General features: G+C 43.6%; 1 protein-coding gene across 4 annotated transcripts; it reads left to right on the top strand.

Moving 5' to 3' along the window:
- Positions 1-6,463: 6,463 nt before the first annotated feature.
- ERI1 (exoribonuclease 1) lies at positions 6,464-18,502 on the top strand. Of its 4 annotated transcripts, none has more exons than XM_080343940.1 (7): positions 6,464-6,570; positions 7,436-7,611; positions 10,038-10,248; positions 11,592-11,675; positions 12,327-12,436; positions 14,647-14,761; positions 16,018-18,502. In XM_080343940.1, the coding sequence occupies exons 1-7, from the start codon at positions 6,490-6,492 to the stop codon at positions 16,258-16,260; spliced, it is 1,020 nt and encodes a 339-aa protein (XP_080200066.1). In that variant the 5' UTR covers positions 6,464-6,489; the 3' UTR covers positions 16,261-18,502. The 4 variants fall into 4 exon arrangements, with proteins under 4 accessions (XP_080200066.1, XP_080200068.1, XP_080200067.1 ...); XM_080343941.1 differs by lacking the exon at positions 6,464-6,570 and adding an exon at positions 6,729-7,193; XM_080343943.1 differs by lacking the exon at positions 6,464-6,570 and adding an exon at positions 7,084-7,147.
- The last annotated feature ends 962 nt before the right edge of the window (positions 18,503-19,464 follow it).

Below are 19,464 nucleotides of genomic sequence, written 5' to 3' on the forward strand. Positions count from 1 at the left end.
CTAGAGGTACACTGTTCACCTGGTGCAGAACTTTTTTCCTTGTGTCCTGTCTGAGTCTCCCTTATTACAGTTTGGCTTTCATTGTCACAAAGGTGGACTGCTGGCTTGTTTTCAACATGTTCTTCACCAGATCCCAAGGCAGTTGGACCCCAGGCTATGGCAGTACATGGGGTTGTCCCGTTCTAGGTGTAGGGCTATGTACTTATCCTTGTTGAATTTCACAGCACTGTTGTTGGCCCAACTTGGTGAGGTCCCTCTGGACAGGAGCTCTGCCCACCTGTGTATCAATAGCCCATATGTCCTCCATTCCACAGAGTGGGGATGTGCTTGGAAAACAGTGCTGTGTTGTAGTGGGAACAAATGTGGAACAGCATTTGCAAAAACAGGCTTTTTGGTGCGTAGGTTTTCTTACAGAACAGAAATGCAGCCATGGCCCGCTCTCCTTCGAGTGTCACAAGAGAATTTGGCAGGAACCTTAGAAGAGTGAGCCAAGTGTCTTGCTGGTGGCTGCTACTATGCTGCATGTGAATACATATATATGACTTTAACTTCAGTATCTGCAAGTAGCTTTGGATGCTGTTCTCTCTGTTCAGTACCGTCCCACCCCAAAATACGCTCATCCTGCTGAAGAATAGCTGTTGACCTGTGTGTGAAGGTGAAGTTGCCACCTGGGGGAGGAAACAAGGTAGCTGCCTTGATACTGAGCCACAGGTCACCGCTGTCTATTCACTCTATCCTCCTGTATCTGTACTTGGCACAGCACATTTGTAACCCAAGACCGCAGTTTCTGTTTTACTGTGCCGTCAGGCTGTGCCTGTGCACTTGTGCTCCTGCACTCCAGCCAGTTCCAAAACGTCTAACAACTGTGTCCCAGTTTCACAGTCACTTTGCTGGCAGGAAACTTGTGTTCTCAAAAAGGCCTGTGTTACTTTTAAAGACTTCACCCTTCCTATTTAGAAGCCTAGGGAAAAATGTGTGTCTTAGGTTATTCATCACAAGCACTATGAACCTTGCTGCTTGTGCTACATCACATTTTCTTTATCCTTTCCTCTTCCAGATAAGTCGTCAATGCTGGTGCCAAAGGTTTTCCACCAGGCAGAACATGGCTGATGCTCTGCAGTGCTCCCATCTCTCCAGCTGAGGAGTTGCATGCTGATGGGGATCGATGGGACTTTGGACTCTGAAATGCTGTGGGGTGGGGGCAGCTCCCAGGTGGGAGCCTCGTGGCTGGAGTGGATGCAGTCACCTGGAGATCAGGGACAACAACAAGGCATGAAGCAAAACGATTGCTGCAGATGGCAGAGCCACTGGCCAGAGGGAGAGCACTGGGGATAGGATTCTGTGGACGCATTGATCGCGTGTTGAAAACCCATTTGGATCTCATGATGAATGTAAAAATGTTCTTGGTACCATTTAATTCAGACCTGCTTGGAGGAAAGGCTCTTGAAATGAGCTGTAGCGGGATTCCCTGGATTTGTTCCTGGACAAGTGAGTTTTGTGGCAGGTGGCCAAGGCTTCAGCAGGGAGGGGGTGAATGCTGTGAAGCCTTTAAAATTGCTCCACTGCAAAACAGTTGGCTGTGTCCCACACAGCAGACTTGGGCGGTGGCAGCAGAGCTGGGAAGTGTTTCCTGCCTTGTGTGTTCACATACACTGTGCCATGAAGCAGTAAGGATGTCCTGTAATCACACAGGAATGGAAGAAGGGCAGTCACTGTGTCCCTGGCACTTGACATTTCTTCCTAATCGCTAGCCCCCAACAGCTCATTTTCTGCCATGCCTGGATGCTCTGGAGTTGCCATTGTGGTATTCTCTGTGCATCGTGGCCACTAGAGCAGTAGAAATCTAGATCTGGGTCCTCTTCCTCCTAGGAAAGCCACCCAGGCATCATTGTGCAGAGATCTAGCGAAGCAGCGCATGACTGTGTTGTACAAACTGGCCCTGATGCCCTTGGGCTGACTCTGGCAGCTGTGCTTCTTGGGCAGCCATTCTCCCTGGGCCAGATGTGGTAAAGGGCATGCTGAGCACTGCCACAATAGTGCTGGTTTCTCTCCTGACTAGATGGTTTTTGAGGACTTCTGAGATGTCGCTGTCAGTTTGTGCCCTACAGCTGAGTCCTGATAACTGGGGTGTATGAGTCCTGCTCCATGCAAATATTTGATTTTGTGTAAACTGAATAGGAAGCAGGCATTTCCAGAGCCAGGATCCCTTCATCATATGCTGGTAGAGGTCTGAGAGGTGAGGGATTTAAAATGTTTATGTTAATGTTCAACTATTAACCCTTCAGGCTGTGTTGGCAGACCTGGGATGGGTGATACTGGTCAGCAGGCAGTCCCCACCAGGATGCAGGCTGGCCAGGCCTGCAGCCAGTGCAAGACAGTGACATGCATCCTGCTGGGACTTGCTGCTGTTCCACAGGTGCTGTTCCCCTGGCTTCTGGTCCTTCAAATACCATCCTTGTGTGTAGGGCTGCAAATATCCCCCTTGGCAGGAACTTAACACTGAGAAATGCAGGGCAGAACCCACTCTAGAGGGAGATTGTAGAGGCCAGGTAGAAGAAATCAAGCTATGGTGCCTCACCTCAGGGAGAAAGCTGCCAAATGAAATCCTGACAGCTCAGTCAGCTGCATCTCTCTTCAGGAGATCATTCCAGCTGGGGAGAGCTTGGGCTTAGATTTCGTGTGTTGACCTGCCACCTGTGACAATGGGCATCTGAACCTTTCTTATGTCAGTGAGAAGCATTAATTGATTGTGCTTCTGTATCCCTACAGATGAACTGGGGACTAGAAATTGCCTGTGTTGGCTGGAGGGAATAGAAGGGAGGTGAGATTTTTGAGTGGTGTCAAGAATAGTGGCTGGGAAACTCCCTTGTGCTGAGTCTTGCTGCCCATGAGACATGAAGGGCACAGGTATAGCCAAAATTTATGTTAGGGCATTCCCTACTGTCACCTCCCATGCTGGGTCGCATTCTGCTCTCTTTGCTGCTACTTACCTCTCTCTTTCCATTCTTCATAGGAAGAAACTAGCAATTTGTTGCTGTGACCATTGCGTGGAAACCACATTGTAACGAAACCACAAACTGGAATCCTTTTCTAGCCCGAGGCCTGTTTCCCAGTGCGCCCATCTGGTCTGGGATGCGTGAGCATTGAAGGAGTGAGAGGACAGAGCAGACATCTTACAGCCTGCTTCTTGGGACCATAGCCCTCCTGCCGGGGCACACCACCACAGCGGGAGCACTGCATTACCTGGCCTTTGCAGGGACTCAGTCGGCTGCGTGCACTGAAGCCATAATGCCAGCAGTGTGGCAGTATGGAGATCAGTCTAGTTGGGTCTATTTAATGTGAAATGGTGATCACTTATCCGCCCACTGTTAAGTAACTGGTGTTAACTGTTTTCATCTGTGTTTTTTTTTTTAATATGCAAAAGCTATTTAATTTTCTATGCAGTTCAAAAATGTCTCCCCTTTGCAACTGCCAGGTGGGAGATCTCCGCAGAAGAACTAAGCCAAGTGGCTGACAGTTCTTTTGATTTTGCTGTCACACTTTTTTAAGGATGTATCCTGGAGTCTTCTGCACACAGTGTCCCTTCAGTGAGCTCCTGCCTGTTAGACCCCACTTAACATCCCTGAGCCACAGGGATGAGAGCCCTGTATTTTTGGAGGATCTGTCCTCTTTCATGAGTCAGGCCACAAGGAAAGAGCTTGAAGGCAGTGCCCTAAGAGCAGAGATAACCAAGTTCAGAGCATGTATTACATTCTTGTTCGTGGCCCTGCTTGGAGAGTTACTGAACTGTTAGAAACTACTAAGGCCTATGTGGAGCACCCTGTACCCCTTACTGAAAGTGTTATGAAGAGGTTGGAAAGCACTGGGGCATCAATTGTCTCCCTGTGGAGCTAATAGTGAATTTATCCCCTTTGGAATAGGAGGAAAATCCCCTGGTACTAGATGCCTGTTTCACTCGAGAGGACTGTGCTGGTTTTGCTTATTGGTTTGCAGACCTCTTGCTGACCAGTTGATTTCCTACTGAAACTGGTGCAGACAGGTTTGGAAGCAGAGCTGGCAAGTTGCTTTGCACTGCAGGACTTTTGGCACCTGGAACGTGTCCTGGAGTGTGTTGTGTTATTCTCCAAAGCAAAACCTGAGATTCAAATCTGCATCCGTCCAATGAAACTCCCAGGATAGCAGCTTTGCCTTCTGCTGCGTCTGTATAACACATGAGAAATTGCATGTCCCTAAGCAGCACACAAATGTGTTGAGGTAGAGTGAGAGTGAGCGTGAAGGGTGATGCTGCACATCCAGCTCATCTTAGGGCTTGCAGGGGTACTTGGAGGCCTCTGGCAGCTGCAGAGGAGAGGGTCCTGGGATACCGCTGCTTTAATTGTGCTATAGGCTAAAAGATCAGAGAAATCAGGTCTGTTTCCAACCTGCCACAAGGCGAGGATGCATTTGACTAGTCTCTTTTTGTGGCAATACTGTTCTTTTGGCATTCTCTGCTCTGAGCTTGGGGGATTCAGCTTTAAAATTAAACAGAAATAGAGACCAAATTGGGATGTCACCTGCCTTGTGATCTCTCAAATCAGATGGAAGGGAGCGGGGGCTGCAGAAGTACAGGTCATCTCCCTTGCAGCTTCCCCCATGCTACAGTTCCACAGTGGCTGTGAAAACCACACAACAGTGCATTTGGGTGCTGCTTTCCCAGGAACCCAAGATGTGCTTGGCTGCGCTGTAGCACTAGAGCTTACATGGGGTCTGTGTTCCCTTCCCCTTTGTACCTCTGAGGTGGTTAAAGTTTGCCAGAGCAGTAGGGTCTCCTCACTGAAGTTGGGTTAAAGAGAACTGCAAATAGCATTTAGGAGCTCACTAAGTGAGGCAAAAACCCACTGGCTAACTCCTGCAGAGCCGGATCCTGGAGGTCAGGTCCTCTCGTGCCCTTTGTGTGGGGTCTTGGGCTGGCATCCTTGCAACAGCAGTGCGGGGAGGTGGAGACACTGCACTGCAGTAAGCACAAGAAGAGGCAAGCCAAGTGGGCCTCAGTGTAGCACTCATCACGCACTTCATGGCTCAGTTCATGGACTGTAATTGCAGATATTCATATAATCTACACCCCTGGGCAGGACTCTGCGCACACACACATGCATGCCCAGACATACACCACACGCACACTCACCCACACATCCTTGCCAAAACAACTGAAAATAAAAGTGATCTCAATCTCAAGAAGAGGCCTGGCTGTTTGATTTGTTTCTCCTCTTCCAGTGCCTCCTTGGGCCCTAGCTCTGGAAGTGTCTGTGCCACATTGTAGATGTGGGGTTTTCTGAATCCAGGTACCATGTTATTTGTTGTTTTGTAAGTCTCGTTTCCCTGCAAACCCTGCTCAAGTGCCACGTTGTTCAGAGGTGAGAGCCTTCTGCTTGCCAATGTGGGCATGAGCGGCAGCACCAGGAGGGTGAATTAAAAGTGAGTCCCTTTCCACGCAGTCTTGAGCAGCTGTGTGTGAGCCTGCTTCTGCCACCGCTCTGCCCGTGAGGGGACAAGACAGCCCTCCATGGTAACCCCAAGAAACACAGCAGTGCTGCACAAGGCAAGAGATGGCAGCATCTGCAGCAAGATGATGGTGTGTGGGAGTGAGGAAGGAGGCACGACTGAGGGCCAGTGGCTGGGCCCCAGCCACAACTGGGCAGATGTGGTGATATCAGCCTATTTAGGGGCTGGCAGATGTGGAGGTTGTCAGGCCGGTTGCCTCAGTCAAGTGGGTTCCACATACGTGTTGGCCTCCATTGCTGAGGGACAGAAGGGAAATCTCCGAGAATGCATTTAGACTGTGCTCCAGGGCTGTGGGAAGCACCAGTGAAAAATTAACTGCTCCAGGATGGTCAGAGAGGCCTCCTCCCTTTGCCTTATCCTGGGTGAGAAGACCCAGAGTGTTCCTATGTGTCTCATGCCAGCCACCGCACCCCACTGTTGACTGTGGATTAAGGGATATGGGGAAGAGCACGTGAGGCCGTTTCCCTGGGCGAGGAGGGGATGTGGGCCAGCCAAACTGCTCTGGTGCCTGGGACACTGCCACCACACCCCACGGATGCCCCAAACCCCTGTTTAGGATGCCCTGTGCTGTCAGTGTCACGGGGAGAGGAACGTGGAAGCATAAACAAGGTGTCTGTCCAGTGCTTTTTTTTTCCCATAGCACGGCCAAAGCTTCCAGAAAGTTGCCGTGACCTCAAAACCGGGAGACTACTCTGCGAAAGCTCAGCAGGTACATGAGGGGAGCACGAAGCCAGAGGTGCTGCCGCAGGGAAGCGGGACCCAGGGCTGCCGTGGTGCACCCGCCCACAACAGTCCCGGAGGGGGACGGTGGGAGCAGCGGTTTGTGTTTCAGGAAGCGCAGCGGCCCGGCGAAGGGGAAGAGGCGGCGGCCGGGCCGCCCCACCGCCCAGGGGCGGGCCCCGCGCTCTCCCCGCCCCGCTACGGGCCGCTGTCCCCGCCGCTGCTGCCATGGAGGAGCAGAAGGAGAACCGCCCGCAGGCTGCCCCCAGCGAGCCGCCGAGGTCACCCGTTCGCGCCGCCTGCCCGCCGGTGAGTGCGCCGGGGCAGCGAGGAGCGCCAGGCGGGCCGGCTGGTGCCGGGCGGGCGGTGCTGGCCGCGCCGGGCATGCGCCAGCGCCCCCGGCCCGCCGCTGCCGCCGCGCATGCGCTGAGGCCGCCCCGCGGCGCGCCCGTGGCGGCGGTGCCGCCTCCCGCTCTCCTCAGGCCTCGGCCCGGCCCGGCCCTGGCGCTCCGTGTCTCCCGCGGCCAGGCCCGGGGGCTGCGGTACCGAGGGGCCGCCTGCGCTGCCGCGGGACCTTCCGCCTGCTTCCGAGGCCCAGGGGGAGCCGGGGGCTGTGGCGGAGGCGGCGGCGCTGGGGCAGGCCGGCCCCACCGTGTGCAAGGGCTGCGTATAACCGCCCGGAGTCAAAGTGCCTTTAGTGTTTCTTCTTAATTTATTGCTTTGTTTATTTTACATAGCACTAGACATCTGTCCGTATGTCTCTATCAGTTAGTGTAGATTCTGCTTAAATAAGTTATCGAGAGAAATCTTGTAGTGCCAGTCGCTCTGTCGCAAGCTCATACCAGAGAAGTACCTTTTTGCTGTAGGAACTGGGAGACGCGTTCAGGTTCTGTCTCCTCAAGCTACTCTTTGGCATGACTTCAGACGTGTTTGTTAGTATACCTTTATTCTGTCAGTTGATTTTTATGGAAATGAGATGGAAAATGGTCTTTCAGAGCAGGCTTCAGTGTCACTTTTCTTACCTGTCTATAAGCTAGTTCGCTCAGTCTGATCACCAGTGAAACGGTGTGATGCTTTACTGCATTTTGGTGCCAAAATGATGTGTAAATTTTGATGCTCTAGCTTTGTGTTTTGACTTCGTTAAATAACCTTTGGAATATCTCTTTTCTTCTAGGGCAGGCAGCATTGTAGGATCAGTGATCAAGAACCTAATGAGAAAAACTCAACCGCCAGTTCAAATGACTTCAGTGATCCAGTTTACAAAGAAATTGCTTTAGCTAATGGTTACATCAACAGAATGACCAGAGATGAGCTCAGAAGTAAACTTGCAGAGTTCAAGCTTGAAACCAGGTTAGACTGGTTTGTAAATGTTTTAATTGTGTTTTGAGGGCAGTAGAGACATAAGGGATTATTATTTTAAAGTTTAAAAACACACCACTAAGTGAAAAGCAGACAGGCCACCCAACACCAGTTGTTTTATGATGCAGCTTTTGTTTTAAGACTAGCGCATGTGATAGTGCTTGATATGTTACCAGAAGTGTATGCTCCCTCAACTGGTAACACAGAGAAACAACAGAACATGTAACTTACTACTCAACATGTTTGTGGTCAAGGGAGAAAGACAGGTCTGAATTGCTGCAAAGGTTCTCAGGTGGTGTTGCAGACCTTCAGTGTATAGAAACTTGCTTCTGAACATACATATTTTTACTTACTGTACCCAGTACAGATCTGATACAGGCTAGAACCTCTGTGGTGATAGGGCTTGGAATTTAGTCAATGCAGAGGACGGGAACCTTTATGGAGAGTTTGCTAATCTGAACAAATGAGATAGAGTATTGTGAATAAGTGAACATATAAACTGGATTTGTGCTCACTGAGGAGGAGGAAACGGTTAAGTATATAAGAGGGTGGTTCCTGCTCTATTGGCAATGACCTGCAAAACCCTTTGATATTGCTGTGGCCAGACTAATTTGAGATATTGAGTAGATGGTCAGCTGGGAAAAACAAAGTGTATTGTTTCTTTTGACAGCAGTAATGCAGTAGTGGTGGTGATGGTGGGGAATTAGCAAGTGAGAAGCTACTGCTCTGGAGGAAGAGGGAATAAGACAGGTCAGATGGAGTCTGAAAGGAAAAGTCTGGCTTTCTAGAGAAGAAGATGACTGTGGAGGAGATGCTGTTCAGAGGAGAAAAAAAAAAAAAAAAGGAACCAGAGATTAATTTTAACAATAAAAGAAAAACAGAATGGTGTGGGTGGGAAGTGCAGACTGCCTCCTCCACCCTGTCTGTCTGCAGATGTTCTGGCTGTGTTTTTTTAAATTTTTTTTAAGTCCTTCTCGGTTAAATTAATTTGGCTCCTCAGGAGGAAAAAAATATTCTTACTTGATAGAATTATTAGCAAAACAAGTTGGATTTGTGCAACTATTCAGCAGTTATTCTGATTTAAAAAAAAACAAGCAGAACTCAAATAGTAAATTATGTGTTTGTGGTTTCCTCCTAGGTTATAGAGTTTCTATCTGTTTTTTTTTTTTAATTCAGCTGTAAATGCAGAAAATTTTAAACTTTTCAGTTAAACTAGACTTCTTTTGTCAATTAAATTGATCAAAATATGTCTTACATGTAAACAAATAGTGCGTCACCTCTAATGTAGTGAATTGAGCAGATTGCCACACACCATCCTTTCCCTTGGGGTAATTTTGATAGCAAATCATCTCCTTTTTCAACTTCTTTTATAGGTTTGATGAAGAAAAATGTAATTTTCCCTGCCATCAGTTCCCAGACTGTCTCAACTTTGAATGAACTAATTGAATTAAACTAAATTAATTGAATTTAATTAAACTAGATTAGTAAACCAGAGTGAAAAAGAGTTATCTGTGTTTGCAGAAGAGGGTGATGTTCTCAAATGCAGGTTTAGTAGTCTGATTCCACTTTTCTTTGTGGATAAGTTGTCTGCTTTTCTGATAACACCACTTGCTACAAGTAGCTCTTGCAGCTTCTGTGATTTCATTTGAAATGTGCAATTTTAAAGATAACTTCCTTCGAAGAGTAAATTATCCTTGTTTATTCAGCTCTGGTTTGGTATGTGGCAGCTCTGGCAGTTGCACTTGCATATTGTAATGTTTGTATTAACAAGATGCAGTAGGTAACTTTAATCACTTGCCGCTGTGAATTAATGTGCTAGCCGCAAACCTCCTGAAAAGCTGGATCTTGACCAGGAAGCTTTTCTGACAACTGAAATCTTGAATACTTTATTTTAATCGAGTTAAGCTCAATTTTAAATTTAAATTGATACAAACTTGGAATGTGGGCATTTTATCTGGATTCTCCATTATCTATGCCACTGATGCGAAAATAACCTTGGGCATCAGTTGCTTCAGGCAGAGGGCACAGGGGAATGGGGTGAAGCAGTTCTGCCTCCAGGGCCAGAGGTCATCCAGGAGCAACCTACAAAGACTTGGGCTTTGCGAAGGCTTGGGCTACTGAGTCTTGCAGAACTGAACGTGATTGCAGAGTGTCTCTGCACTGTGCTTTCCAGTCTGTCTTCAAACACTGGTATTATCTACATGTTTTAGTTGTCAGGGGTTATCGCAGCGTCTGTACTATCCCAGATAACGGAGCATTAACTGTGTGATAAAGTTGAATTCAGGATTTGTAAGTGCTGATGTTCAAAGTGAGGTTAATAAATGATGAACTTCCAGATGTTAAATATAGCTTCAGTTCTACAATGATGAAATAATTAAATGAGAGTGAGATCTTTGTCACTTTCCTTATTTCTTTAGGGGAGTGAAAGACGTGCTGAGAAAGAGACTGAAAAACTATTGCAAGAAACAGAAGCTGATGCAGAAGGAACCCATTAATGGAGAGAGCTACTATGACTACATCTGTGTTGTTGACTTTGAAGCAACATGTGAAGAAGGAAACCCACCTGAATTTGTACATGAAATAATTGAGTTTCCTGTTGTCTTACTAAACACACGTACCCTAGAAATAGTAAGTGATCTAATTACTGTGTTGATATGCCATTTTCCAATGTAACTTCCTTGCTTCAGAAGGCTTAGATTATGCTGAGCTTCATTTAAAATAGCATATTTTTTAATTAAGACCTAGCTTCTGTGCCTCTTCCATAGAAACAAAACTTTCTATTCTTAAAGCATCTGGAATAGATCATGGTCCCGCTGTTGACTCCCTCTACTGATATGAGGGACTTTCTCAGTCCTCCATACCCCCACACCACCTCTTCCCCAGCTTTAAGATCCACAAAGCTATTTTTAGGGCTCAAGGGATTCATCATAAATAAGAATTAGAAAATTCTGTGGTCCTGTGTGAGGCAATCTAGAAGAGACTTATGCCAAGTTCTAGACAGTGGGTTTGAGTGAACTCTGCTTCTTGGTGGGCTAGACTATTTTCACAATGTACCCAACAGATTGACAGCTGTATAACCTGATTTTAAACATATTTTGTAAGCATTTGGCAGCCTCAAGTGCTCTGTCCCAGTGCAGCTTTATTAGGAAAAACTCCTTGCTGTCTAACTGAAACTGAGCAACTCAGTGAAATGGAGGAAGTGCACACTCCTCTGACTAATGGTTCATTTATTAGGAACTTCTAAAGGGAGGAGGATTTCCAGTAGTCACTGTGATGCTGCATTGGATTGTGGCTGCATGTGTGACTAACTGCAGAAAAAGGATTGTGCAGATTACCAAGGTTGTTTTATTACCCTTAGAGTAGTAGGAAACTGTGTGGTTTTTTTTTCCTCTGTCCAAAACGTTTTGTATAGCAGCAGGGATCTGAGGCTTTTTTTTTTCTTTGAAACTTGCACGCAGTCTTCCCTCTTGTACTGCTTGGTTTCCCGGGGTGAGGTCAATGTTTATCTATGATGGGCTGGCACACAGAGGTGTACAACTTGCATGCAGTCTCTGAGATATGCAACCAGTTGCCTGCCTTGCGTGATAGGTGAGTCTTTAGAGATGCCACCCAGAAAACATCAGGCTCTGCTCATGCCTCTCACTTCTCTTCCTTACTCATGCTCTCCTTTTCCCAAATCTTCCCCTTTATTGCAGTTGGTCCTTCTCCCCTCTTCTGTCCACATCCCTGCTCTTTGGTGCCGACTGTCTGAGAGGAAGGACATGTTCCCGTTGGAAAGCCAGCCAGCCATCCCATTGGGAATCTCATGATGGGCAGTCAGGAGGCTCATATTGGCTGGGGAGGTGCACACTCTTTTTTGCCTCCAGCAGGACAAGTAGCCACTGTTGCCTTTCAGCTGTTGGCAAGCCAAAGAAGGTGCCTAGCGGGCTACATAGCGTGCTGCTGCTGAGTGCCTGGTTCTCTTATTACAGGAGGATACCTTTCAGCAATACGTGAAGCCAGAAATTAATCCAAAACTTTCAAACTTCTGCATCAATCTGACGGGAATCACCCAGGTAATTTGTACTTCTATATCTTCAGGAAGAGATACGGAAAAAAGAGACAGGGCATTGATGTTTTCAGACTGTTAATCCTTCATGGTAATTTTTCTGTAAGGCTTATTCTCTTAGTTATTGGCTTTTGCCCTCTCCCAGTCACGACTTAACTGATTTCACTGAGTTGGTCATCTAGGTGTTTGTAAGGAGCTGTAGGGAAGAGCATTCACTTTGTAATGCATGTGTAGAAACTTAATCTTTAGCAGAGGAAAGCACCTTTTAAATTGCATTGGTTCCTCTTCTAAGATTTTTATTCTAAGGGATTTAGAGTCTTACGATGGCAATACCTTGCGTTCAAGTGACTTGAGCAGGAGGAGCCTTGGGCAACAAGCTCTTAGATTTTAATTGAAGTTCAACAGCTGACTAACCTTGTTATCTTATAGATGCCATTGGTGCTTTTGTGGTATTTTTTTTTTAGTTTATAAAACTCTGTCCAGTTGTCTGCTTGCTTTAATGTGTAATCTACTTTCTAAAGATGTTTGTGAAGCAAATTTAGCAAATGAGTAACATAGTAAATACCTATATACAATGTAATTCTTACACTGCGTGCTGTTTTATTTTTTTTCTGAAAAAGTGTTCCTTGCCTTTTTTTTTTTTTTTTCCTTCTTTTAGGAAGTTGTTGATAAAGCTGATACATTTCCTCAAGTTTTGCAGAATGTCATAGAGTGGATGAGACAGCGGGAACTGGGAACAAAGTATACCTATTCCATGTTGACAGATGGGTATGTCCTTATGTAAGCTTCAGCACAATCTAAAACTGCAAAACTGTTTAATCTTTGTGGGAGTATTGTTAAAGGTGGATCATGACACTGCTGTTTTGCCATTTTCTTGTAATTTTAGCTTCTGGGAATACCAGAAAAGCTGAACTAAGCAGTTTGAAATGAAGCTTAAATCCATTAGATGGCACTGTTTCTTTCCTTGCTTTCTGTGTGCACCTAAATGATGCTGAATAGACTTTTTATTCTTTGTTGTTGTAATTCTCTGTTTATGTCTAGTTTTTAAGTACATAATACTTGAAAATAACATTGTGCAATTTCAGCTCTAAGCAACTCCCATGGTCTCCTGAGTCTGAGGTTTTAGAGATTGGTGGTGGTTGTGTTGTAGCCTCTGTGTGTTATTGTTACTGTTAATACATCCCGCGTATTTTGCCAGAAAGCAATAATGGATTATGCTGTTTATCGAATGAGGAGAACTGGGTGGCACAGAAAGCTCTCTGCTTGGGCTCGGAGGACTGTAGCTCTGGTGGGTCCCAGCTCTGACAAGCTTTCTGTGTGAGGGATTGACTGGTCCTCGAACTGCTGCCTGAACTTTTGCTCTGTTACAAGGTCTGGGTGGAAAATCAAGTCCCCTAATGACTGCAAAGTGAACAGTTTTTGAGATTTAGATACGTCTGTGATCCAACATTGTTCTTACGATTTTAGCTTTGTTGTAAGAGGAAAGATAATATTTGAGCCTTATCTTATATAGCACTGGCTGGAGATTTTTTCTGTAGGTGATGCTTGCTTTTTAGCTGTGAAACATTACTTTTCTGTTAACGTGCCCACTTTACTCCTTCTTTTGGAATGAAGGATTTAAGTAGCACAGGGAGTATTTGACATTATCCATACTGAGGTGAAGGATGCATGTTCCTGTTGCTAAGCCTGTTGTTTGCCTGGACTAAGTCTTCTTCTGTGCTGGACTAAAAAGGCAATTATGTGCCACTCTGTTACAATGACTGTGTGACAAAACTTGAGTTTATAAAAAAAGAGCATAGGGGATCTTAGTATGACTTCCTGATGCTTCTGTCAAGTAAAACACAGATAAATATTCTAGTCTATAATATGAGTGGTTTGGAAAATAATGTGTCATAGGAGATGAATGGATACATTAAAAAAAGCTTTTTTTAAACTAATCCAGCTTACAAAGTGGGAGATTTTTTTTGGCCATGAGACTTTTTTCTCAAAATACCTGAAGATTCAGACAGTGACTTTGAACCATAGGTCTTTTCTGGTGAAGAACCCTTATCATTGAAATGTAGTTGTGTCCAGTGTGAACAGTGAAGCTGTTTAAAACCTGCCACACAAGACTCGATGTGTATGGTTTAGATCTGTGTACACCTTAAAAAAATAAAGAGTTAAATAATTCCAGCTTTAATTAATTTAAGGAACTGTGGCAAATACTGCAATTTGACTAATTTTTTAGCTATGATTAGGTTTCTGTCTTTGGAAGCAACAGTAAATTAAAAAAAGAAAATGCTAAAGCGAAACTACTGCAAGACTGGTTATAATATTCAGCCTAGAATGTGCCTGGAATTCCATTCCACAGGAATCCCCTCAGTGAAATTCCTCAAAGAAAATAGGGGCAGTGAAATCTCTCTGTCATATAGGTGAGATTGTGTAGGTAGCTGCAAGAGAGGGGGAAAAAAGGCTTTATTTTAGCTTGAAGCTTACAGACTTGTTGGAGTGGTTCCCTTCAGGAAGGCTGCTAGAAATGCAAGGATTATAGTTTCGTCTTCTTTCCATAAAGGTCTGATTCTCCTGAAACGAAGTGCAGTCTTGTTTTAGTAACCTATGTTAAGTGCAGAGATGCATGCATACCCAAGTCATCAGGAAAATGTAAGGTTTCATCTGCTTCCCCAAGGGCTGTGTAAACGTCTAGTTTATTGGCAGGTTTTGGAGTAGATGTAGGTGGAGAAGTTGGCATGCTCTTTTGTGTTTTAACCATCCTGTACCTGAAACCATCCTAGTGAAAATCTTGTTCATGCCATTATTTGTTTTCCCCATGATTAACGAACTCATATTAAAAATTTCTTTACCATGACTATAGTAAAATAGCTTTTCCTAAACTGTTTTCCTTCTACTGACCACCAAAGAAAATACAGTTTTTTGTGCTACAGCTGTGCAATATGTACACATGGGACATCATGTTTTACTAATGTTTTTGACTTTTTAAGGTCTTGGGATATGAGTAAATTTTTGAACATCCAGTGCCGTATTAGCCGTATCAAATACCCTTCTTTTGCCAAAAAGTGGATCAATATTCGCAAATCATACGGGAACTTCTATAAGGTTTGTACAGACTGTTGTTTTTCTTTCAGGAAATTTGTTTTAGAAGTCTAGCATGTCCTGTTGTGCTTGTTATCTTTACTTGTGTAGCATAAAATTATAGTACTTAAACTAGTTGCCTGGGGCCTGATTTTCAAATGTACCTCATGCCAAGATCTCACTTTACTAATTGAAGATCATGTAATCTACTGCATTTTGATTTTAATCTTGTTTGTAAGAATCAGTAGATGCTCCATGAAGGATTATCTAAAAATGTCATACCGGTGTTCTTAGATCAAGTTTGTCTTGAAGTAGTTCAGCTGAAAAGACCCTGTATTGATTTTTTTTTTTCAATTATTTTTTCCTGGTTTTGTGTAATACACTTCAAAATTAATTTGGACCACTACCCTCAGATATCTCCACTTCTGACAATGTAGTAGGGACAAAGGAAGATTAGGATATATCTACAGTGAAATGAAATTGGCAAGAGAAAAGTGGTACCAAGTTCAGTGCTGGACCTTATTCCTGCTTTCTTTCACTGTCAGATTACCACAAAATGGGTTATCGGAGATTCTAGCAAATCCCTAGTCAGTCTACACAAAACCATTTGTTTGAATGTGATTTCAGCATAGCTGGCAATCTTGTCTTGAAGGGCGTTTTCATACTAAATGTAACCTCTTTTTTCTTTGACCTTTCCAAAGCACGAATGTATATTTAGTTGTCAATCAAGAGAGGACTTGGGGTTTTTGCTGGTGTAGCACTTTGCATGGGTTAAGCTTCCTTGTCTGTTTGTGCTGTATGTGTTGCTGTTCTGTTCCTGTGGTGCTTGAAAGCATTCAGAAGTTTGATGTTGGTGAGAACTGGGAGCCTGGTGTTTCTTTAATTGCTTAGTATTTAAAAGGAGAACCAAAATCAGATTCCCTCTGCAATGCCACTTTGGGTGGTAATTCCTTTTCTGTAAGGCTTGTTAAATGTAACTAGGCCATGGCTTCCACTGTTGCCAGCTCTGGCACATCTTGAGCTGGTGCAAATAATGGTGAGAGGCTCTTGAGATTATCCTAAGTCTAGACAAGCCCTTGCTGACTATGTCTTCTCTGTAAAAATGAGAGTGCCTGTCTCATCGAGGTGCTTTGAAGTTAAATTGTTAGCGATCTGACAAAAAGCAACATGAAAGTACCATGTGACTTAAGTAAACTTAAAAATCTGCATATGTTTCTGCTGCACTGTTGAAGACTTGGTACAGAACCAAATTCTTCAATGTGGTTCACTTTCTCCATCAGGTTCCTAGGAACCAGACCAAGCTGACGATCATGCTTGAACAGTTGGGTATGAATTATGACGGAAGACCTCACAGTGGACTTGATGACTCTAAAAACATAGCACGGATAGCTATACGGATGCTGCAGGATGGCTGCGAGCTGCGGGTGAATGAGCAAATGCATGCTGGACAGCTGATGACAGTCTCCTCCGCAGCCCCCTTAGAGGGAGCCCCTGCTCCACAGATGCCCCGCTACAGAAACTAGTAGTTCGGGGTTGTTCTGCCTTAGGAACTCTTCTCAGATATCTGCTAAAGACTGTTAAAAGCTTATTAAACAGCCACATCAGCCAACCTGTCTGCAGTGCAGAATCCATAAGCACCTTAACTAATCGTCTCTGTTGAAATAAAGAGGAGTGTGGAAGCTCTTTGCCCTTTGAAGCCTGTGTTACAGCTTTTTTTTAATACTGATTATTGTTTGTTGTTTTTGTTGTTGTTTGCAATGTTTCTAGGAGTAAGGTTGATGTGCAGAATCCAGGCAAAGTGTTAAGCTTTTAAGAACATGTAATTTAAACACATACAAAGATGGACTGAGCCTGCATGCTGCTGTTCCACCCCAGCCTGTGGATGGTGTTTATTCACTATGCTCTACTCTGATGATATCTAGCATCTGATTATTCATTGCACACAAATAAGACATTGCTGGAAGAACTGAAATAGCAAGTGGTCAGGCTGGCCTTTCCTGATAAGGCACTCTTCTAAGGGTTCCTGCTGGTAATTTTTTGTTTGTTTTTTTTACAAAGTCTAGAAGAAATGGAAGCATGTTTATCAGTTCTAAAGCAGTAGAGAAGTAGTATTGTTTGGTTGTGGTGGGATTTTTTGTGGTTTTGATTTGTCTGGATTTTTTTGTGGCTTTGTTTTGTTTGTTTGCTTGTTTTCCTCTAAGGGATAATTTGTCTGCTTCCATATCAAATGGAAGAGCTGTGTATTGAGTACAAATTCCATTAATGCAGTATGATAGTAGGTTTTTTTAACCATATTTAGAAGGTTCTTCAGATTTTCACTTTGAGGATCATATCTCATATTCTTCCACTTCATTTGGTGTCACTTTGAGACACTGTCAGCCATTTGGTCTTAATGAGTGAAGTAAAAGTAAGTTCAAAACATGCCAGATCATCAAAATTTTGTGCTATGCGGTTGTTACATAAAACAAAAGAAACAGCTTCTAGTTCATAGTTAAATATGTGCTGGACTATTTCCGGTACCTTATTCTACCTCTGCCACTGTGAAGTTATGCCTTTATCTCAAAATCTAACACTGGAAGATTAATATAATTTTATTAGTAAAGGCCATATCTAATTATTAACAACAACTTCTGCTTTCTTCCTAGCCCCTAGATACTCAAAAGTGTTGATTTGCTTTGTCTCCATGGGCTGTTATGAAGTAAAACATTTATGTGATCAGCTTTACATTAGAATGGCTTGTTCTGAAAAGTGGAATGACATTTTTTGGTTGCTGTTAGGAAAAAAAAGGTAGTTTGTTATCCCTGTGTCCTAATTTATTCATTCTTTCTGCCACTTACCTTCAGGAAACAAAATAACCAGTTCATAATAAAGCTTTGTTAAGAACATTTACTGCTTGGTTAATAAAACTCTTCCACGCTCTTCTGACTGTTAAATTGCATCAATGGAAATGTGAAAACCTTAAATTCATGTAAGAGAGAGAAGTATTGGTCAATTCTCAGTTGCTTCACATGTAGGAAGGAAGCAGTTTTCTTCTCAGAGTCACAGATTTGGACAGTCACAACTGCTTGAGAACTATGTTCATTTTTTCCTGAAAGTAAATACTTGTTCTACTTACACAGTTTTGTTGGACTTTACAGTTTCCTTTCTTTCTTAGTAATACTTGGTGTATTTTCAGAAGGCTAAAATCCAAATATCTGAAAATATCTTTCACTGTAGCAGCCACAGTATCCTCTTTTCTGAAGAAACATGGTAATTTACTTTTTTTGCTTTTTTTTTGTCTCCAAGTGCAGGTTTCTATTATAAAATTTGAATCTAGCTCGGCAGATCTCCCTTTGGGATGCTGGCAGTATCATAGACTCTGTCGCTAGTCTTTTATTTACAGGTCTGTAACCAACCTCACAGTTCAATGAAAAACTTTATTTGTTACAGGTTATACTACAGGTTTCGTAAGTGAAGAGCTGTTGTAATTTTACATCATTTATTTTAAGTACAAACTTGTTTATTTTTGTTAACTTCAAAAAGTATTTTAAGATGAGGGTTAAATATTAATAATTGTTTTGGTTTAGTACTTGAGCAGGTTTTTTTTTACCAGTGAGTTGCAGAAATCAGTAGAATCATTCCAGATACTATTTTATCTTAGTTGAATTAATGTCAAACAGTAAGCTGTGATTGTTTTCACAGAATGTTTGATTCCGTGATTTTGAGATAAAGTGAATTTTATCAATATTTGTTGGTTTACTTGAAATGTAAACAAATTTATTAAAATAAGTTGATATTTATTAACATGTCAAGTACTGAATTCACTCTATAAAGCATGAGATGACTTAAGTGATCTTGGTCTCGGCGTGGCCCGTGATTAATCTTCTTTGGTGGACTGGCAATGCTGCCATGGCTAGGTGTCCTAAATCTCATGGATGTGACTAGTTCATAGTGTTTGGTAAAGGGATAAATTTTTCTGGATGCTTTCAAACTAAAGAGGAAAGCCATATTTGGGGGGAAAAAAAAATACATAGCATGGTGATTTTAGTAGTGACTCATGTTCAGCCAAACCATGCTTTTTCAGGTTGATCTTGCTTTTTCATCCAGAGCAGCTTGCTGAGTGCATCTCTGCTGTCATGATTTTTTATTATTAGGGGAGTCATCCCGTGCTGGAAAAATACATTGACATCTATGTAAGAAACCATCTCCTTTTTATGCAGGAAAAAGAACATGCAGGCATTATCCTGCTAATTGCGAGGTCTTGTCTTCTTGTTGTTGGGGGATTTTTGTTTGGGTTTTTTATTTCACAGTTCAGGAGATGTACTTGAGCAATTCTACCACTGCTACAGAGAGCCTTTGTAAAACACTAGTGAACTTTAAACGAAGGACTTGCAGACACATTTCAACATAGCCCTTTCAAGTAGATTTCTTAATAAGTATTTATATGAATGTGAGAGGGATTCTCAGAATCTTAGGGTTGTGTTAGAGAGGAAAAAAGGTTTCTCAGGTAGGTGAGAGAGCAATGACCTCTGTCTCGATGAGCAAATGTCGCTAGCTGCATGGGGAAGAAGAGGTCACAACAGTTTGTAGCCTCCCATCGACTTTCTACTGAGGTACGGCTACAGGGAAAAGTCTCAGCAGGACAGTTGTCCATAGAAACTGCTCCTGTCCCTGCTGGCCTTATAATAAGGTAATTTAATAATTTAGTTTAACAAGGTAGTTGTTTCTATATTTTGTTGGAAAGTAGC

This window comes from Nesoenas mayeri, assembly GCF_963082525.1.
Source record: "Nesoenas mayeri genome assembly, chromosome: 4".
Lineage (NCBI taxonomy): Eukaryota > Metazoa > Chordata > Aves > Columbiformes > Columbidae > Nesoenas > Nesoenas mayeri.